This window comes from Meriones unguiculatus, chromosome 16 (assembly GCF_030254825.1).
Source record: "Meriones unguiculatus strain TT.TT164.6M chromosome 16, Bangor_MerUng_6.1, whole genome shotgun sequence".
Taxonomy (NCBI): Eukaryota; Metazoa; Chordata; class Mammalia; order Rodentia; family Muridae; genus Meriones; species Meriones unguiculatus.
The window spans coordinates 49,158,878-49,182,477 of NC_083363.1; the positions used below are offsets into that span (position 1 = coordinate 49,158,878).

A 23,600-nucleotide genomic window follows, 5' to 3' on the forward strand; every position below is an offset into this window, starting at 1 on the left:
CAATTAAACAGCAAAGTCTTTGCTCCCGTAACATAAAACATTCATATTTTTCTAGAGCAGAATATTAAAAATAGAATACATTTATACCTAAGTGGATATTTACATTAATGAAAAACATAAAGTCTTTAAAATTCATATAAATGAATAAAAGCTATTCATGGACTCTGTATGCTAATAGCAGGTAAAAATTTTAACCACTTTCACCTTTATTACTAAGGAGGAATAAAACGTACACTTTTGGAAAGACTAAAAAATTGGATGAAGCATTAGAAAGCCAAAGTTGGAAGAAACATACTTTATAAATCTTAGAATAGGGCTTCATAAATTTTTTAATATCACATAGAAACAACAGATTGACCAAGTTGATTATTAATAGAATTATTAAGAGTATTAGATCACATTTATCTTGACAGAATGGTATATTAAGAACTTCTCTGGGTCACAATTTGCATTTGTGGACGGTAAAAGTTAAACTAATAAGTATTTCTCACAAGTCTCAGATACACAATAAGAGATTATGGGAATGTTGTAAAATATATAAGTAAACAGTTTTCCAAAAAAATAAACAGGCTTAGGGGACTATTTTGTTCCATTTAGAGTCTCTTTACAATAACTAATAGAAGTAAGAAATTTCTGTTGATATATTTGACTATAGTAGCCATTGCCCAGATGCTGCCTGGTTCACAGAAATGTTTACTGCATAAAAAACAGTTGTATCACTTATTTATATCTATAGCTACCTAATTTTATCTACGGCTATCTAAATGTTGTTATTGCTTGATTTTAACAAGTTGTGAGAGATAATTCCTTTAAATATTGTCTTTGAATAACAACCTATTAATATTGCTCAAAGACAGTGAACTGCATGCTTCAACAAGGTGTTTATGAAGTGATCAGCTTTCTCAAACCCTTTAATGGTTGAGCATTCCAGAGGTAGAAATTTTTGTGTTCTTGCTAACTACTAAATTATCAATTGGCCCAATCAGAACAGTAGTATATGACTAGATTAAATTAGCTTTCTAAAACAGTTCAACTTTTGCCATTCAGAGAACAGATTCTTTTTTTTAATTCTTTTTATTTTTTTATATTAATCACAGGTTATTTACTTTGTATCCCCACCATTGCCCCCTCCCTAGCAATCCCACCCTCCCTCCCCCTTTCCAAGTCCACTCCTCCCCTTCCATCTGACCTTAGCTTATCAGGTATCTTCGGGACTGGCTACAATGTCCTCCTCTGTGGCCTAGCAAGGCTGTTCCTCCCTTGTGGCGGGGGGGGGGGGGGGTGGGCAGGGAGGGAGGATCAAAGATCCAGCCATTGAGTTCCTGTCAGAAATAGTCCCTGTTCCCCTTACTCGGAACCCACTTGGATACTACAGGAGCCTACCAAGCCTCTGAAAGACTCTACCTAGCAATGTATCAAAGCAGATGCTGAGACTCATAACCAAACCTTTGGCAGAGTGCAGGGAATCATACGAAAGAAGGGGGAGTTAGTATGACCTGGAGAGGGCAGGAGCTCCACAAGGACCTAATATATTTGGGCACAGGTGTCTTTTCTGAAACTGACTCCCCAACCAAGGACCACATATAGATATAACCTAGAACCCTTGCTCAGATGTAGCCCATGGTAGCTCAGGGAACAGATTCTTATATGTACCTTTCTGAGGACTAATTAAAAAAATATACTCCATGAATTTTATGAAGCTTTATTGTAATTTGCCCAATTGGTATTCCTTACACATTAGCACATATAATTTTTTATAACTTCATATGACACAGAAATGAGTGCTTACTAAGTAGACTTATAACTCACAGTTGTAGGACAAAATTTTTGATGAGTTCATCTATACTCATTCTCCTCTAATATCAATGCTTTGCAGGAGAATCCATAGGAAAGAAAAGATGTGTTTTGTTTTGTTTTGTTTTTAAGCTCCTTTTCTGGTTTATGTAAGACTGGAACCTCATTATGAAATGATTCATTAAATTTCTGTTCACCAACTTCAAATGAATAAAGTCGAAGTTAAATAAAACCAAAGTCATCATACATCACTTACTAGGAGAAATCGAAGTTTTAAGTTGCTTAAAAGATATAAATTGAGAAAACAGGCCACTCCTGAATGCCTATGTATTAACTATGTTTTTTTGTTGTTGTTGTACAGACTACACAAAAAAGAAAACTGTCACACTGTTTTGAAGGGACATAAGGTACATACTGACATGAAGCACACTTCCACTTTTCCCAGAGATAGAGCAAGTGACAGATAAAATCAAACACTTAAATATTTCCATATTTCTAACCCTCTGGTACTGATTAAAGAAACTAAAACCATCCTAATAACACATACATCATCTTGAAGAATCTCAAGCATATTGAAAACCATGCAATTTATGATACTGATTATCATAGAGGAGGACCTTCTGTTGGAAGCATGCACACCAATGATCCAAACAAATGAAATGAAGTACACAGGTTTGTGTTGGTAATGATGAAAATAATAGCAAAATTTTGGCTACTCATTTATACTTCCCAGAAGCTCTTAAAATACATATGGTTTCCTTGCCATACAACCCTGTGGGTACTAGTGGCCTTGATAGCAGCTGCCCGGATGATACAGGCAAACCTCATCCACAGATGATAGAGATAATATAGGCAAACCTCATCCACAGGGCAGTTTCTCGGCTTCTAACCATGAGCTCTTTTTTATTCTTTTTCTTCCATTTTTAAAATTTATTTAATTTTTATTTTTACAATAATTATAGTTTATTCACTTTTTATCCCAGCTGTAGCCTTCTCACTCACTCCCTCTGAATCTCTTCCTCCTTTCCTCATCTCCTCTGATGCCCCTCCCATAGTTCACTGATAGGGGAAGTCCTCCTCCCCTTCCCTCTGTCCCTAGCCTATCAGGTCTCAGCAGGACTGGCTGCACTGTCTTCCTCTGTGACCTGGTAAAGCTGCTCCACCTTCAGAGGCAGGTGATCAAAGAGCCAGCCAGTGAGTTCATGTCAGAGATAGTCACTGTTCCCATTTCTAGGAAACCCACTTGGAGACTGAGCAGCCACGGGCTACATCTGTGCAGGGGTTCTAGGTCATCTCCATGAATGGCCCTTGGTTGAAGTATCAGTCTCAGAAAAGACCCCTGTGCCCAGATTTTTTGGTTCTGTTGCTCTCCTTGTGGAGTTCCTGTCCCCTCCAAGTCTTTCTATCTCCCCTTTATTTCATAAGATTCCCTGCCCTCTGCCAAAAGTTTGGCTGAGTCTCAGCATCTGCTTTGATTCACTGCAGGGTAGAGTCTTTCAGAGGCCATCTGTGATTGGCTCCTGTCCTGGTCTGTTTTCTCCCTCTTCCAATGTCTATCCCATTTGCCTTTCTGAATGAGAATTGATCATTGTACTGAGGCTCCTCCTTCTTGCTTACAGATTTTAGTATGTTTGTCCTATATTAGATGTCTAGTATACACTTATAAGTGAGTATATACCATGTCTGTCTTTCTGCTTCTGGGATACCTCACTCATGATGATCTTTTCTAGTTCCCAACATTTTCCTGCAAATTTCATGAATTCTTCATTTTTAATTGCTGAGTAATATTCCATTGTGTAAATGTACCACAATTTCTGTATCTATTCCTCAGCTGAGGGGTATCTGGCTATTATGAACAAAGCTGCAATAAACATGGTTGATCAAATGTCCTTGTTGTACATATATTATATATTATATATATATACATATATATTATATTATATTATATATGTATATATTAGATATATGCCTAGGAGTGGTATAGCTGGATCTTGAGGTAGCACTATTTCTAATTTTCTGAGAAAGCACCAGGCTGATTTTCAAGGTGGTTGTACAAGTTTACATTCCCATCAGCAATGGAGGAGTAACCACAAGCTTTTAAAAGACTAAAAATTAAAATTCAGCACTGGTTTGTGACATTATTCAAAAGTTAAAGGTTTTGGAGGTGTTTCTTTTTTGTGTGTTTTGTTTTCTAAAAGCAAAAGTCTTGGTGTTTTGGGAAATCAAATGCACAGTTACATTTTATTACTACCTTCTTTAATTAAGCCTACAAACAAATGTTATGAAAGAAGCAGAAGAAATAAATCCTTTTCAAGGGAAACTTACTCTTCAGAAAGAAAAAAGATTGATGGAACACAGAGACATAAGTGAGAGCTTGCTTCAAGTTAACACATGTACTAGTTCTAAGATTTAAACTTGATAGAACCAATAAAATAGTAATTCACTTAACTCAAACATCATCAAGAAAGGGTGAGGCTAGTTGACCGTATACCCTGAGTGGAAAACAACTCAGAAGATAAACTTGCTTCGTGACCAAATTTAATTAACTATCAACAACTAATTCATTTCTAAAGTAAAAGAATAGTTATGTTGTGAACAGAATGGTCCATCTCTCAAATGAGGTGTAATGAAAACCAGGTATGTCAATTTAACTCACTGTTTTCTTAGCAGCAAAGGAAATGAAGAATGCAAGCAACGCATTTCCTTACAATGAACATTTGAGGAGACACTTTAATTTCTCCAGTGTCTGTTAAATAAATTGATTACTTTTTATTAGGAATCAAAATTTCATTTGGTGTAGCAAAATTTCTAGCACAATAAAATGCTCTGGGATCAGATCCCTCAATTGATAACATTTAACATTTACTGAGTCTGTACCACATAGTCCAGGCACTGAAAGAAGAAACTGGGGTGGAATCAGGGCAGTTTGACTGGGAACACTGTGAAATGTCTTCTCATGCAGAAATTTTGTCTAATGGTAAAATCAACGTGGATAAGACAAATCTAAAGCATGAAAATGAGAGTGGAGTTGCAGAATCTGCAGGCTCAAGGTCATGACATATTCCTACAAGACAGTCAATGATTAAAGGAAATTTTATATCCTCTAATTTTCTATACATGTTTTATGTGACTAATATCAAACTCTCAGTGTGGATTGGTGTATTTTCATACAGGGAACAGTCTTCAGATTTTAGAAGTCTACTTGACAAATGGTCTATTTTTAAGTCCTAAGTAAAATCTATAGCCAACGAGATCCATGGAATATGTTTTCTTACTCCATAAAAAAAAATACAAATGAATTTTCAAAAACTTTCAAACCTTCTATTTCAAATGATAACTTCATTTCTGTCACTGCTCTGGGCTTCACTAGATTCTCCAATGGAGGGCATATTTAGAAGTCAGGATATTCTCAAACAACTGAAAAATGTTGATCTTTTCATATTATACAGATGCAGATAATGCCCATAATCATTTAATTCCACATAGTTATATAAATATATGTGAACATGTGTGTTACTTATCACATATGTACATATCAAAACTGAACAAGCAATTAGCTCCTTCTTTGGATTTTCTTCAGAACACATAAAGGAGGGGAAAGCAAAAAGTATTTGCTTTCTATTTTAATTTCTCAGTTGTTCAATGGATTACATACTCTCCCCCTGACTCCTGGAGTATGCCTCTTATAATTAATGAGCATGGCATAATCCTATTTTTTTTTTTTTTTTGAGGATGAGAAAGTCTGGAAAAGGAGGCAAGGCCTTTAGAACAAAGCTTGACAGCGTTCTTCTAGCAGTGAGAACTATTCTCTCCCCAGTAAAAAAAAAAACCCTGAGACTTCCTTCAAGTTCGGGAGCCTTCCCTTTCCCACCCACTTCTCAGTGGAGGTTAAGAATACTCCCCTAACAAAGACCCACCTACTCAAAGGGGAGGTTAATTATCGCTACGTAATTAGCCTCACAAGAAAATTGCTAAGATTAATGAACCAGGGCTTCCTAAGTGATTACAAACTCCCCAGGAACTACTATAGAAATATTTGTTTACAAAAACTATTGCCATGTATATTAATAACAGATTCTCAGTAAATTGCCTCAATGGCTAATGGATGGATTGACGTTAATAATTCATTATGCTGTGTGATTGTTGAGGAATCAGGGAACAGCAGAAGGAAGAAATGAGAAGAAACAAAGAGAGAAAGTAAACAACAGGGTGGAGAAAGGAAGATCAGCAGAAAGTAAAAAGTTCTGTGAATAGGACACGTTTCACGGAAACTGCCAGACTAGAATGAATATTTGTTACTTGGTTAGATAAAAATAATGGTTCACCAAATGACAACAGTTATCTTCTGTTTAGTTTTAAAACAAAGAAAAATGCAAGTAACTTTTCATTTGCATTTTTATTATTATTATTGTCATTTATTACAATTTGTTCAATTTGTATCTTGGCTGTGGGCCAGTCCCTCTTCTCCTCCCAATTTCACCTTCCCTCTCTCTTCTTCCCCTATGCCCCTCCCCTAGTCCACTGATAGGGAAGGTTCTCCTCTTCCATCTGACCCTAGTCTATCAGGTTTCTTCAGTACTGGTTGCATAGTATTCCTCTGTGGCCTGGCAAGGCTGCACCTTCCCTGGGAAGGTGATCAGAAAGGCAAAATATGCTCAAGTATACAACAAGGACATTTGTTCAACCATGTTTGTAGTAAGTAGCTCTATTCATAACAGCCAGAATCTGGAAACAACCTAGATATTCCTTACCAGAGGGATGGATACAGAAATTGTGGTCCATTTACACAATGGAATGCTACTCACTAAAATAGGGAGGGGGCTACAGCTGGGATACAAAGTGAATAAACTGTAATTAATATAAAAATTAAAGTTAAAAAAAAAACATTGAAATCATGAAATTTGCAGGCAATGGTGGGAACTTGAAAAGATCATCTTGAGTGAGGTAACCCAGAAGCAGAAAGACACACATGGTATATACTCACTCATACGTGGTTATTTAACATATAATATAGGATAAACATACTAAAATCTATACTTCTAAAGAAGCTAAACAAGAAGGAAGACCCTAGGGAAGATGCTCGATCCTCGTTCAGAAGGGCAAATGCAATAGACATCGGAAGCAGAAGAAAACAGGGAACAAGACAGATGCCTACCACAGATGGCCTCTGAAAGACTCTACTGATCGAGGTATCAAAGCAGAGGCTGAGACTTATAGCCAAACTTTGCGGAGAATGCATGGAATTTTATGAAAGAAAGGGAAGATAGTAATACCTGAAGGGGACAGAAGCTCCACAAGACAAACACACACACACACACACACACACACACACACACACATATATGCCCAGGGTTCCAGCAAAGACAACACTCTAACCAAGGGCCAGGAATGGAGATTGCCTAGACCCCCTGCTCAGATATAGCCTATAGGCAAGTAATTTATAAAAATAAAACACACCTAGTAAATCAGTATAGAGTCCTCAAAACAACAAAATCAGATCTACCATATGACCTAGCTATACCATTACCTCATATTTACCCAAAGCACTCTGCAGCAACACATCATGTAGGTACTTGCAAACTGATGTGTACTGAAGGCACTATGCACAGTATCTAAGTCATGGACTCAAACAGCATCCATCAATTTAAAAAAAAAATGAGCAAAGGAATGGACTATAAACACAGAAAAGTGATTTAACTTATCTATAAAGATGGAAAAGTATATCATCTTCAAAGAGTAGACTCAACTGAATATTATCACATTAAGTATATTAAGTCACTATCAAAAGGACAAATACTGTGTTTACTTTCATTTGTGTATCCTATACTTCACATAGATACATAAAATTTTGCATGTATATGACACAAAATAAGCCAACCTGTCTAAAGAAATAAAGGGACTGACAGGAGAAAGAGGTGTGGTCTGGGGGGCCAATATGATCAAACAGCATTATGTACATGTATGAGGATGTCCTTAGGAAGCTCAGCACCATGCATAATAAATGTAGAACAAATAATGAATGGTTTCTTTAGAAGACAAGATTCTCACATCAAATTTACGATTTGCTTTAAATAAGCTAGAGAAAAAAATTCTGATAAATAACTGAAGTGAGTTTCGGAGTCACGTAGACATAAAGTGCAAACACAGCATCCTCCAGACTAGTCTGTGCATGTGTGAGTCAGGCCCTTCCCACAAAATAAAGTGTGAGGTCGTGGAGATCACACCACTCTCTGTGAATTGTTGAGCACGTCAACAATAAGTCAGAGCTCCATTGAACACCATCCCCGTGACTATTCCTCAGCTGACCCTTACCTGAGTCATAACTGACTGGCTAACGTGCAGCACCAAACACACCTTTGAGTTAAACCACAGAGTTCCCTCTTTTCTTGTGTGTCTTGGCCACTGCCGATTGATCAAGGGTCAAAGAAAAGAAAATCAGAAGGAATCTACCACAGTGTAATCTGATTGTAATTCTATATTTTAAATAGACTTTGGGGGCGAGGGAGACAGAGCATCTGATAAAACCCTTGCCACTTAAGCACATAGCCCAAAGAGTAATGACCAAAACTGATGTAAATATTAAGCATGAATGGTAACCTAACTGTAATTCCAGTCCTCCAGAGGTAGAAATGTGGAATCCCTGGAGCAAACTCACTAGCTAGACAACACAAATTTGTAAGCTTTTGGGTCAACAAGAGGCCTTGCTTCAATATATATGATGACGAGCAACTGAGGAAGTTATCAAGTTATCTGCCATTAATCTCTTCTACTATCTCCCCACACACATACACACACACACATTTGTGTACTCACATATTGAGGACAAGTATGTACAAAAAAATAAAATGCTGAGTTACATTAAAATCGGGGATTTTGAATACTTCACACTGTGTCTCAGATGAGTATTCACGATTATCAAGGAAAACCGGTATGTGAACAAGCAATATGCTTGTAGTAATCAAATTTTCAGGAGGATTTTTTTCTGGAAGTCCTCTGGGGAGATGGTCTAAAGTCTAAATAACTAGAAAAACAAGAACAACAAGACATGTGTCTTTTCTCAAGTCTACACACTGTCAGGCTCCATACTCTAAAGAAATGGTCACAAGGCAAGTACAAGAAGTAGGTCATGAGAGGTTGTTTTTTTGTTGTTGTTTTTTTTGTTTTTGACTAAAATGAAACGGAGTAAAGAGGTGATCTCATCTTTGGCATAAACCTTCTATGGATTCTATACTATAAAACTTCACAAAGCAAACCTAGATAGGACTTGGTGGCCCAGTTCTTGACAGGCGATCATAAAGGCCACAGATGACACATGGTTGGGAAGTGACGGAACATTGGTGGCATACTCTCCAGTATGTATAAATATCACCTGGCGTACACAAGGGCCTGCACGATTGATTGCACAAAGGATGGACGTTCGTCCCAGACAAACCTGAGTATTATATTGTGTGGGGAGGAGCATGTATGGAAGAAAACTAAGAACATGTATGCGCTCTAGGAATATGGATTCTGTTCAACAGAGAGCATAATAGAAGCAGAACGATGGTCCTTACGTGTTCTAGGCGATTATTATACTGGAAATGAGTGCATAGCACTAACCTTCCCAAACTCCAGATAAGCAGGCTGAGATGTGGCAGCAGTTTTTCAGGTGCAGTTGCTCTGGGACCAGCACAGGAAAAGGGAGGGACTGAGCAGCAGGGCCCCAGGCCTCCTGACTGCTTCAACTAAACATCTTGTTGGTTGGTTGGTTGTTTCTTTAATCTTTTATGTGTTGACTTGAATTTAGAGAAAAGTAATATTTTCTGCATTAAGGCGTGAAAAACTTAAAAAAAAAATGATTGCACATTATGTCTTGGGCTTCTTTTTCATGCCTTTGTCAGTTTAGCCATTTAGAGAATGAACTTTTACTCTATAATATCATTGCTCCATTTTTGTGGTTTCTGTGGTCCCATGACAGAGACCAGAGGCCATCGCATGTACTATTTATTATGTCTAAAATTCATTTATGCCCTTTATAAGCAATTCAACACCAACCTATGCTCATCACAAAATTCCAAGGAAACCACAAAAGGATAAAAAGTCACACATTTTCAGGAGGGTAGATTTGTAACAGACTATAAGCTATGATTTTAAAAACAGTTTTCTGGCCACTTTACAACACATTTGAAATTAAACCATATTAAAAATAAAAAGCCATTGTACTGTGTTAACTTCTTAGGTATTTTTTATCCCTTATGCACACACACTGTTTAGCTTTTAAATTACAAAGAGTGAGGCCAGCCAAAAGTAGCTGACCACAGGCTGAAAGATCTATAAGGAGTCTGACCTCTCTGGGAAGCCAAAACACACTGAAATTCCTCAGTCTGTGGGGCACTAGCAGGTTTTTGAAAGCTTGCCAGAACGATGTGGAAGTATTACATAAAGTAAACAGATTTTTGCCCTTCCAAGGTGCCCTCCTTTCCACATCACCATTATTTTGAGTAGTCAACTTAAAATGTTTTCCCAACATCCAGGGGATTCTAGTTCATAAACCCTCATCAAGCAGTACAAATAAATTTAGGGGGAAAAGTCACTTATTTTCCTTTTCAGGCTACTTTCTACATATGAAAAACAAGTAATGGCTAGATAATAAAGAAGAAATAAATATGATATTTCCTATTAAACTTTAAGGGAATACTAGGAAGTTTTTCCTCAATTTGGTACATAATAAAGAAGTTTAGGAAGTTGTGCATTTTTACTTTTTTATGCTCTAAGGGACACAGTGAGTGAGACAAATCTGCAAAACAATACTGAATTAACAACTGAAATCCTGGTTTCACTTCATTCTTCCATTTTAACTTCATTTTCCGACTATTTTATTCCATTTTGAAATCTTGAAACTGCTTGATTTTTGTCTGTCAACCCCACAAATGTTTTCTTCAAATGTCTACGATGCTGAAAATGTCCCAGTTTTACATTAATATTAAGACACTGAGGCCAGGGTTGAGAAGGTCAGCAGGGAAAGGCAGCTTCTGTGTAGGCGAATGACCTATGTACATCCCATCGCCAAATCCCACGGTAAAAGGGGGTAACTCCTAAAAGCTGCACTCTGACCTCCACAAATGCAACCATGGCATGCTGGTGCTCTCACCCACATGTACATATCACACATACGAACACATACAAAATGGTACTTAGTTTTAAAAGTCTATGTGTAGTAAGCCAGAGATTTAACACCCTGGATGACAAGTATAGAAAAGCTTTTTGGAGAACATGAGCTATACGTAGTGATTAAGGTGAACACATATAAAATACTGATGTTACACAAATAATAATAATGTATTATTATTATACCATGCTGATGTCAGGAATAATATTAATATTATTAAGGGTTAATTATTCCATTAATTCTTTAGCACACTGAAGGGAAGGATGAAAATTCAGCACTGGATTCCAATCAGCCTCAGAGGCCATAAAAAAAAATGCTTTACTATCCTTGCTATACACCACCTCTGTTTTAGGAGAGCTGCAGGAAGAAATAGCCTGCCTTCTGTTACGGTAATGTGAGAATCAAAGAAGACAGAGATCATGCATGATACAACAAGACATTATCCAGCAACAGGTCCAAATGAGTAAGGAGACAATGGCCCATAGCATTTAAGAGGAGTTACTACCAGGCAGCCACTGCAACTACAATCTAGGGCATGGAACCCACCCAAAGAATGCAAACTAGAAACAAAGGTCACAGGCCCTCAACTCCCTAATCTCCTGTTCCAAGTGGCCATTCCTCAAGACCCCTTAGGTAAAACAAACAAACAAAAAAGGCAGATAGATAGATACACAGATTAGATAGATAGGCTTTCCCCAAACCACGGATTTGCTAAACTACTGATAATAAATTAAAAATACCAGGCAGATGATGGGAGGACATCTAACCAAACTGTCGAAATGAACCTGGGACATGTTCTCTTGAATGTAGTGATCCGAGACTCAAATGGATATTAAAATTTTATTTAAGTAAATCATCAAATCTGTTTAATGCATACCAAAACAGAATAGTAATCTAATGGATGGAAGCACTGATTTAGTCACAGCTGTCTTAACATGAGTCATACTCTGATCATTGTCTTAACTGGATATCAAAGAATCCTACAACGACCGTGCTCTTTCACATTAGAGACAGGTTGCTGGACGCATATTCTGACAATAGTTGTGTTCAACAGAGGCAATCTCCCCTTTACATATTTGCAAATGAAAGTTTTATTAATTGGGCAATGGTGAAAGATTCTTACAATTTGAAGAATGTGAGACAGACATAGATTCAAGTACTCCCAAAACTGTTAGACCGCTGGGACTACCAAATTCTTGAGCATTTTATTTTGTCCACTTACATTATTGTTGTTTGTTTGATAATAATGGTATATCTTGATATTAAGGCCACACAATATTGGTATAAATAGCATGCATCACATACAGTCATTGATTAAATAAACAATGCCTGCAGTAAGTTTCTGCAAGCTGCCACTTCCTGACTGGGAGGTTTAGTTGTGTTCTTTTAACACATGAAATGCTTATGCACTTTGCTTCTTAAACAAAAAGTCTTTAAACATTCAAAAACATATAATGAAAATTAAAGTATTAATTTTTTAGAGATGCAAGTAGAGAAATTAGGGTTTCTCCCACCCCCCAAAAAATGTATAATTTTTTTAAAAACTCACCTTAAAAGGAACATCAAGAGAAATTTTTCAGAAGGGTAAACTTTTCTGTGGCACTTTTTCATTTACTCATTATTTATTTTCAAAAAGTCTTTTCACCCTTATGATTTTCTATGCTGGAGTCCAAATTTCCTTTTTCACTAATGTCTATATGTATTTAAAACATTCTAATCTTATCTGGTTGGTGTTCTAATGTCATTTCCATGTTTTTCCAAACAATTTTCAGTTCGCAAGCAAACTTAAGATCTAAGACAAACTCTTGGAATATTATATCTTAGGGTCAGGTGACCAAGCCAGTTATTTCAGTTCACATAATGGGAACACTGTTTACCTTCCACTTGATAATTTCAGATAACGCTGTCACAACACTGAGCAACAGTCATCTACTTTGCTTTCTGTGTTGCTGCAATGAGATACAAGCAAGAACCATTTTAGAGGAGTAGAGACAACACTTTCAGGCAATAGTTCATCACTTAGAAAAGTCAGGGCAGGACTTCAGGCAGGAAACTAGAGACAGAATACCTCAAAGAACATGGCTCACTGAGTTGCTGCCTGTGGGTTGCTCAGCTTGCTTTCTTTAATTTATTTATTACAATTTATTCACTTTGTATCCTGGCTGTGGCCCCCTTCCTCGTCTCCTCCCATCCTTCCAATTCTGCCCTCCTTCCCTCTTCCACAACCTTCGCTTATGCTCCTCACACACTTGCACACCTGCACCTGTGACCTTTCTCCCTTAGTTGTATCTGAAACGTCAGCACCCACTGTCAGACCAGTGGACCTTTTTCATCTTCTTGAAGAACACTTCAGCTTGCTTTCTTAGTCACACTGGGAGGCCTGTTCAGAGGTGGTATTGACCAGGGAGGGCGCTCTCTCCCTCACATAACCAAGAATATGCCCTACAGACATGCCCACAGCCAAACCTGATTGAGTTGTCTCTTCCGAGGCGACTCAGGTTTGTGATAAATGGAGGAGAAAGGATCATAGCAAACATATATGACCTAAGAAAAGATGGCTGTTTATTCAGCTAATTCCTATGTATTTGTTATTTGGTGAACTTTCTTTACTAATGGAAGAGAAATGATTCATCTTAATAATTAGGTAGGTAGGTTGGTTCTCTGTTGGTAGAATTTTTAGGGCACATTTTAAAGGTTAACTCAAAAGAATTATACAGACAACATTTTATAATTTTGCTTTGAGAATAATTTCAGAATCTTTTTTTTTCAAAATCTTCATATCAAAACTAAAATACTTTGTTTTCTTACTTATATTTGAATATATAAGAAGCTGAAGGGTGCTCACTGTCCTGTTAAAACTGGTTAACTTCTGTGAAAGAAATAACAACAAAGCCATACTTTTCTTCTAAGTGATTTAAAACATTTGAAAAGAATCCTTTGGCATTTGAAGAGAACTCCTTTGCAAGGCAAATCTCCAAATATAAGCTTCATTTTGTATCATGAAGCAAAGATTAAAATACTTGAAAACAATTTAACTTAAATAGCTTGGTTGCCTATAAGCAAAGATATCCAAAGGACAGCTTTCCAGGCTGAGTCATACACCACTAGGTTGATCTATTTGAAGTATTAGTCATGCCTCCATCAATATAGAATTCTATAAATGTTTTTGTTTATCTTATTCAAAATGTACACATACTCAGGTCTTAATAGTCCTTTATTAAATGCCCTAAACTTACAAACAAGTTCCAATAATTAAATCACAATCTAAAATGTTGTCAGGTCTCCATGGGCTAAATTTTTAAGTGATTTCAAAAATCTCGGTTGTTTAAGAAGAATCTTTTAAATTAATGTATGACAATAAAAATATAAAAGATAGCATAAGCCACCTGATAAACAGAATACCACACAGTGGTGCTATATAAAGGAGAACTCTTCACTAACCAAAACTACAGCAACTGTAAAGAACAATTCTACTGTGCGCAGATGTTAAAGATGGATGGGAATATGCCCCAGTCAACAATGATTTTACTCATAATGTATAATGCGTGAGACTTCTAAGCCGTACATGCTGATGGACCATTCATCAGAATGGAGTGCAGCTACCCTGGCTAGACATTATCAATTACAATTCACAGCATTTGTTGAAAATTTGTTTTGGTTTATTCAGAATTTCAACCATGTTCACATAGAAATAATAAAAACCTTTCTTTAAATTTTCAACTAATTCCTTGACTTGTTTTTTTTTTGTTTTTTTGTTTGTTTGTTTGTTTGTTTTGTCTGCAGGAATACAGTCATTAAAGAATTTCTCACACAACACATTACAGCTAAGAACTTTGTGCCTCCTGATCCTGAAATAAATATTTTCACATCAGGAAACACATTAAGGAAAAAGTGTTTTTAAGCCAATGGTGTTACTCTTTTACACACACACACACACACACACACACACACACACACACGATTCTCTAGCTGCGGCCTGTCTAATGTTTTAGGTAGCATCACTCTGACTTGTTTACACTCTCCATCTTCCTCACAAGAAGAAACAAAGGAGAGTGTGAGTTCAGCCTTTTTTATTTATGGAAAATTAAAAGACAACTACTAGGAAAATTCAGTTTAACACCATGGGTTAACTTGTCCTAGACTTACATAATCATGTCTGTGTTACTGTGCACCATTATGAAATTATTATTATGCTAATCAAGTTATAAGAATACTTTATAAGAATCTATAAATCTCTGAACTATGTGAGTTTTAATGAAAGAAAAAGGAAAAAAAATAAGTCACCAAATGGAGAAAAAAAAAACACTAACATAACTTGAGAAATGTGAGAAATGTTGATAGGAGCAATCTCACTGAGTACAACTCCTTTTTCACAGGTATAATTCCCAGTGTATTCATGACTCATGATGTTGCTTGTCAAAAATGGCCAAGTCATTCTATGGACTCAGGCCCATACATACCAAACCACTACTTTCAATTCAACGAGGTGACTCATGTAGAAAGTTTACTGGTTCTCTGGTATTAAATAAAGAAATATTTTGCTGATATATTAAAAGAGAGTATTAGTAAGGTGAATCAAGTTTTCATAGATACTGATAAAATTAAACTATCTAATCATTAATCTCATTATTTATTTTTATACTCAATATGAGTTTTTCTTATATCTTGAGCACTAAGCACTGCCATCTTTTTTATTTTTGGACACAACATTTCTCATTGGCATGTAACTTACCAGTAGGCTACAGATCCTTTGATTTCCACTTCCCCTGTTCTTGACTTACCAAGCAGCACACTAAACCTAGCTTTTTATTAGGGTTCTGGGAATTAATTCAGGTCTTATGTGGCAAATACCTTGCTGACTAAGCTATCTCCTAAACCCAGAAAAAAGTTCATTTTTTAATTACACTAATTCTTGATTCAAGAGCCAGTTGACTTCTATAGGCAATACATATCAAGTAAACCCTAAAGAAAACTGTATTTCACAGAATAACTACTTCAAAACATGACTAGCAATGCTCAGTTTTTGTGGAAACGTAATTTCAGTACCTTAGCCACAGTAGTTACAAAGACCTATTGAACCTTATGGTTTCTGCCTCAACTGTATGTGCATGACACACAGGCACACTTAATTTTCAAGTCTTTTATAATATTATGATACTATTGCTTACAAAACCACATCGAAAGAGTTTTATTTCATAAACACTGCATATGTTAAATATTTCCTAACTTGTAAATTTGAAAAAAGGGGAAATGTCAGCATTTTGATTGACTAGGCCCTCATTTTTTGGTCATATTCTGCTACTACAATATGTATAGTTCTTAATAAAGAGCTAATAACACAAATAAACATGCTTTTCTATACAAGCTTATTGTGCAAGGGAGGGTATGGGAACTGCTCTCACTACAGAGGTCATGTAAGAGGTAGAAGAGAAACACAGGGATGTCCGCAGAAAAATGTTGCCACTGTATTATCATCCTCTAGACCAGTGGTTTTCAATGATGTGACTTCCTAATGATGTGACCCTTAAATACAGTTCCTCATGTGGTGACCCCATATGTGGAATTAATTTTGTTGCTACTTCATAAGTGTAATTTTGCTACTCTTTCGAATCATAATGTGAATATCTGTGTTCTCTGATGGTCTCGAGTAAATCTATTGAAAGGGTCATTTGATCCCCAAAGGGGTTGCAACCTAGAACCACTGATCTAGATGGTCATATTTAACAAGTTATGCTTATCATTTACATTTCCAATTAAATATTATGAAGCAATACTAAATACCTGTAATCTTCTTGCTCTTTTCAAAGGATCATTAGAACACACTGGAGAGCACTCTCTAACATCAACAATGCATTAACGTAATTGGAAATGTTGTGAATAGAATCCATCTTCTCCCAGAAGAGAGAGTAAAAGGTGACTTCTTTCCCAAAATGATGCATCAATAATCCTTTGACTGCAATCAATACATTAATATCTTTCCTTTTTAGAACTTTATTGTTTTGTTCACTTAACATGCATTTCAACCTGTAGTCACTGAAATTTTGTTAAAATTGGGCTAACAATTTCAAAATCCTAGGCTTTTTAACTTAACCCAAAAGCAAAGAAGGAGAAGGAAACACAATGGGAAAATCACACTGCATCGTGGTTAAGTGCTAGAGTAAAACTCCAGTCTTTGGAAAGGGCTGTAGGAAACAGCAAAAGACAGGGCAAACCTCAGGGTCTGTTTCCTCCAGGAAAGACAGATGCACTTCCCTTCTAATGAAGAAGGTGCAATGATAACAATTATTCACAAAAGAGTCAAGATCCCAGAAAGATAAGACAGAAGATGAAAGGTGGGTCAAAATGTAATGTAAGAGTAAATAGGGTAAGAGAAAAAAGAACTAAGATGACAGAGATGAAAATTTCCTCAGGATTATTAATATATGTGTGCACGTGAGCACACACACACACACCAGTTAAGAGTTTACACAGTCACAAAGTAAATCTTCCCTTGGGAGCTGTAATATTCAGTATTAGCATATCCAGACTTGAAAGACAAATGAGTGAGTGTGTGCAGATTTCCTGGAATCTATACACAAGGATCCCGATTTCCCTTCACATAAGTAGAGCATTGATGATAGCAGCAAACAAAGGTTCCTTTAAGAATTCTTATATGACTTGGACATTCTGCTGTGGAATTCTTCTGTCCAAACTGTTTTAATAGTGTCCGTTTACATGAAGTAGTGACATAAGATCTCACCCCAAAATACCAATTCTAACTGTACAGTCCAGAGTCATATTCAGTAATAAAGCATATTACTAAAAATGTAAAAATGATTTTGTGAAGAACTGTCCATCTGCTCCCAGAATTCCATCTGATAATCAGGTGAATACCGATGTTAAGTTTCTTTAAATAAACATATATGTATACAAATATATTTTTATTTATAGTATTTACTTAATTTTGTAATTGTTATATAATTTTAATTATATAATTTATAATATATTTAAATACATTTCATATGTAAATATATAGAATATATGTGTATCTGTTCATAATATTTTTAAAAACCATATAATGTCTAAACTGTCAAATCATTTTTTTAAATTTGTTTTCATGATTTCAAAAAAAAAATAAAACAACACTAGGGGGAATGAGAGGCATCTTTCTGTTAGCAGATACCACCCCCAACTCTGCCAGATAAGACTCTAAATAGGAAGGTTATTAAATGTACTAAGATGAGATTCTCCAATGAAGTACCAGTACAGAGATTTTTCTGGGTGCTTTAGTTTTTAGTGGTTGGTATCACTAGAAAGAGCAACAATTTCTGCATGTTGATTAATAACATTTTAGTACAAATCATCTCTTAGACACTCACTGCAGAGGGCCTACTCTTTGCTTGGTGCTAACTCCGTTCTTGTAACCACAGTGCACACATTCTGGACAGTCAACATTTGGCACAATCTGTCATGAGCATCAGTACCACACAGAGTTTAGTCACTACATGCACAGTGAATGACCTGGAAGCCCAGCATTGTTGGGGGGATGATCTTGTATTAAATTTTTTAACATCTTCAGCAGAGTTAATATGTTTCCCTAGAAAATATGACCATCAAATAATATAAATGAAGGTGAAAGGTTTAAAAGCTCATATTATAAACTAGAATCACAAGTTACTGCATAAAATGAAGAAACCCTGAATTAAATATGAGCAGTAATTTAGTTTGTAATTCTTAACCTAAATGTCTGGGTGCCATTATGTAGTTTACTTGAAATTATATTGAATAAACCATTCTTAACATAATATTTTGCCACTTATATAAAATATTTAAGATTTAATATACTTTGCATAAATGGTACAAAATTTAGGGTGCAAATTTTCACATCCTTTTTCTACAATGGATCCTACACACAAAGGCCTTCTTTGAATGAGATAGGGAAAGCTCTCATACATATTTTATAAGAATTACTTATAAATGCATCAACTACAACCTGTCAGAAGGAACTAAAAGTCCTCACCTTTCTAACTCCAGGCACCTAGACAATCACAAAGCACAAACTCAGACAACAAAGAATATAGCTATAAATTTTATCGATACAGCATAAAAATGTTCCCTGTTATATAAACTTGGGAGTTCAGCTCCCTTAACATTATAAAATTCAAGACGAACATGTATTTGCCTATGCAAGTATTTCCTCCTCATTTTTACAGCTGATTAGCAACAAGAAATATGGGTTTTTCCACATGCTTTACAAATACAATGCCTACAGCCCACTCATCTGCAAAGCAAATGTGCATCTCATGCAGCTTCTACACAGCCTATGCTTGCAACCAGCAACATCCCTGAAAAGCATGCATAATGAGCTCACAACTTTTCTTCTGTCACTTCCATTTGAAAACAGGCTGCAAAACTACACTAATTCTCCACATTAGATCTGATCAGGGGTCAAGCAGATTATCAAGTTTCAGCCACTGAAGAAATACATTGATAATTCTCCTTTAAATGGCAAGAGGAAAAACAAAGCTTAGCCTCTGATGGTAACCATTTTCCTAGGCAGCTTGTGGCATCACAGTTTCTGTGTGTACTGTAGTTCTCATTCTAGGGGACACTAATGAGTTTTAAATGGTGTTAAATACCATCCCTGCAGTTGTAAGTGCTTCTCTGGGATTTTTTACTAGAGAAAGGAACTCCTGTAATTTAAAACTACTTTGTTTTCTTCAGTCACAGCTGTTAACAAAACACTGACCTGTGGAAATCTGAAAAGGTTTCCATCCCTTTCTGGTTGCCATTAGCCTGCACTTATTTTCTAGCATTTTTTTTTCCTTGTGCCATTGCTCTTCCATAATTCCCATCCCCCAAATTGCAGCCAGCAGAGAAACAGCATTAAGCTGTCGAGGCTCCTCCAAATAACCCCCACCCCTCCTTCCCTCTTGCTGGCTCCACTCTCCTACAAAGCCTTGGCTACCATTAAAGAAAATTTTCCAACAATGTGTCAATTTTATATTGGCCACAAAGACAACTTCTGTTGGGGGAGGGAGAGGAAAGAGGGACTGGAGCTTGGCTGTCCCTTTCCACAGACTGGGATCTTTGTGGTGATCAGAAAACATTTCCTGCATAAGAAATCAACACATTCTCTGGCCGCAGGGCTGGGGGACAAGAGAGAGTATGCACCAGCTCTGTCCTCTAACAAATGAAGCAGAGCTATTAACCTTCCAAGCAAAAGTCATTTCTCAAAATATGCCATGCTTTCTTGCATTATTAAAAATAATCCACACTCTCAAATCTCCTGCTAGCTCCCCCTTTGAGGATGGGTGAGAGCTACAAGTCACTCATACTTGAGATTCTTCCTCCACATTTCCGTTGCACTGTTTCCTCCCTACACTTAGCTCATTTCTGAGACATTCTCCTCTCTCTCTCCCCTCTCTCTCTCCCTCTCTCCATATATTAACAAAGAAAAAGAAAGTAGCAAGACTTGCAAGAGGGAACTCAGTTAGTTTAGAATCTGTACCCGCTTTAATTCCCTCCATCCTGCCCCTTCTGCTGGTGACTGCAGAGACCCAGGGAACTCTGTATTCCATTGTACTTCCCTTAACTGGTCAAAGAGTGTGCATAGTGATTTATTGTGCAAAATAACTCTACACAAAAATAAGGACCTTTGTAAAACTGGTCTCTCTTGACTTCAGGAAAAGGTTGTTCTCGGGTTATGGGGAAAAAAAGGAGAGAGAGAATAAGACATGGGTGAAAGGGAGGAAAGAGGGCGTTTGCTGGGCTTGCATATCCATTTCACACTTGAAGCATGTGTAGATTCCCTGGGCTGCAGCCTGAATAAAGGCACACTTCTTCCTCCTTACCAACCCCCAGCAAAACTGACTCCTTTCAGTCTCTTCTTGAATATGCCACCCCTACTTCTGCAGCACCTTGCTGAGCTGCACATCTCCTCTGCTTGTCTCTAAGGTCACGGAGGCTAAAACTTCAGAGCCCTTCAACAGTGAAGACCGCAAATCAAATCACTTCAAAGTTGACAGAATAAAGGAGCAAGGATTCCGCTAGGGCAGTGAAGCACAAAGGGTTACTTCCCTGCAAAGCCTCCCCCGCCAGCCCCCTAGCACCTATTTCCCCCTTTCCTTTGGCACTTACCTTCTTTGGGTGGTCTTTTGGCCTCCCTGGTCAGATTGCAGACCTGAGTAGTTTGCAGCTCCTGAGTCAGGCAGCCCTCCGTCTGCTCGTTCAGGGGTAACACGACGTTATTCAACAAAACCAGGGACTGCTCATCGATCCCCCACTCTCCCAAATGCTGAGGGCAGGTGCACTTTGTGTACATGATTCCACAGGACTCCGTTCTCCCATTTTCGGATTTTAAGCAGCTCTCCAACCAAGTGCATAAGACATGGCAACCAAACTGGCTTGGGCTCACTTTGTTCAAGACCAAAAACTCAAAAAAAGATTTCTGATCTTCTTCGCCCTTTCTCTGTAATCCTGGGAAATCAGTTGGAAATACCCGACGTATCTGAATAAAATTTTTATCATACTGTAGAAAAACAAAAGCATTCTTGGAATTGCAAAGTTGCATTATAGAATGGTTCTTTCTCAAAAGATCCTTTATTTTTTCATGGGAAAAATGATCAAACTGATAAGCCAGAAGGGAAAAGTGAGAGCAGCTAAGGTCCTTTTTGGAAAATTTCAGGTAAATGCTATATTTGGTTGGATCTGGATTTTCCAGTGTCCAAGTGCAGTTTGTAAAGTTTTTGGGAAACATTTCACTTACAGAATAGGATCCATAAATGACTCCCTTCACCAAAGTTGAACACCAGAAGTCTTGGGCAGCATTAAATCCAAACATAACCAGGAGATAGGTGGAAAATATATAAATCAGCAGGTTACGAACAGCCTTCATCCTATGTCATTTGGCCTGTAAGAATGGCAATGGAAGTGAAATGCAAGCAGAAGACCATAGGCATTGAAAAAAACAAAACCCTTCCAATATTGCAGCCAGCTGTTTTCAAGAATTCAGTAAAAAGCCCTTTTTAAAAGAAGGGCAGGTGATTTTTATTTTATACTGCCAGGAAATTATCAGTTGCTGTGTGAACAGCGCCCTCACGTGGTTCTTGGCGATGAACAAAGTCTCAACATTCAATTTAAAAATACATTTAATAGATTATTAATAGTTATGTCCTAATTCATCCACCAGGATTTCCTGCACATCCATTATCATTCTATCAAGTGAAGCGGGAAAACGGGTTTTCCGAGTAGCAATAACCTGCATGTTAATTGCTGAGATACTGACTTCAGCTACACAACCTTTCCTCTCCCTCAGTCCTCTGCCTGCAGTAAACACCATCACACAAAATCTAATCTGATAATCTGGAAGCAGATGTCATCGCATTATTTCTTTTCTCTTAAATGCGAAAAGTAATCATGATAAATTATAGCCACAGCTTTACCAGCACAAATGATCATTTGTTCCAGATGGAACATGTTCTCCCACATGCCCCTACTTGCCTTTGCAGGGGCCCCCATGTGAACTAATGAGAAATTCCCATGCAAAAACATAGGCATCTGTGTGGATTCATAGGAGTTTGAAGCCATGATCTGGGAAAAGGGCACACATGGGGAGACGTACAGGAAAGACTTGGCACTCAGCATCACCACTGAGTACGAGATTTGAGGCGGTCGTTTTCTAAGGCATGCCCTCCTGGGATGCATAAAGTGGATCACTATATTGGTATCTGTATCCAAAGGCGATGTCAGGGGTCAAAAACGCCAGGACGGCAGTCAACTAGGCTTGCTTCAGTCTTTTTCCTTTCCCTTTTTAAAATTAATGTAGTTTTAGCTAGAGTAATCTCTTGTAAATTGGGATTTCTACATAGCACATGAAAAACATTAGCATCTTTTCTGCCCCTAGTTGATTTCAATTACTGAATTTCTGCCTTTTAAACAAGTACTCCAGAGATCTTTTTAATTTATTTTTGCCCTGGCCTTGAGGAACCAAAGCATCCTTGATTTTATTTACCTCTCTAAGTTGCTACCCCAAAATAACTTAAATATTTTTCAGCTTGAACCCTTAGGAAGTTATTTCTCAGAATAAATGAGAGTGGGGTTTTTTTTGTTGTTTTTGTTTGTTTGTTTGTTTGTTTAGCCTTTAAGCTGATAAAAGTGATGGTCAAGTTAATTTCAAAAGGCTTTAGGCTGAGGTCTCTTCCACCATTCTATAAGCAGAGACATGCAGACAGAGGTATAGACAGTTAAAGAGTTTTCCATGCCTTCTCTGTCTGGTCCTCTCTGAAGCAAAGCACAAAACCTTCTTTGCCATTGCATAACACACCAACACATGCACTCCCAACCCAGTGACCAAAGTCCCTGAAGAGATCTGCATTTTACAGATTATAATTCAAACACTCTGTCTTGACAGAGGCCAAAAGAGCCCCAACTGTAAATCTCTATACAGCAGCAGTTTAAAATAACCTCAGAGCTGACAGGACCATCAGCACAGCGTTTTCTCTTTCAAACACACAGCTCAATGAGGATTGCTTTTCCCAGTTGAAAAAATAAAATAAACTAAAGGCAATGATCTTTTAGAGGTGAAAACATCCTTTAAAAATCTGGAAACAATCGTGTGTGTGTGTGTGTGTGTGTGTGTGTGTGTGTGTGTGTGTGCGTGTGCAGCACTTTGCAGGCA

The 23,600-nt window shown here is 37.2% G+C and overlaps 1 protein-coding gene across 4 annotated transcripts in view; it reads right to left on the reverse strand.

The window, feature by feature from the left end:
* Adgrb3 (adhesion G protein-coupled receptor B3) overlaps window positions 1-23,600 on the reverse strand; it is a 773,277-nt gene that overhangs the window by 748,099 nt on the left and 1,578 nt on the right. For all 4 annotated transcript variants that reach the window (XM_060369803.1, XM_060369806.1, XM_060369804.1 and 1 more), the window contains exon 2: window positions 21,062-21,833. In XM_060369803.1, coding sequence (XP_060225786.1) covers window positions 21,062-21,818 — 757 coding nt within the window. In that variant the 5' untranslated portion in view covers window positions 21,819-21,833. The remainder of the gene's footprint in view (window positions 1-21,061; window positions 21,834-23,600) is intronic.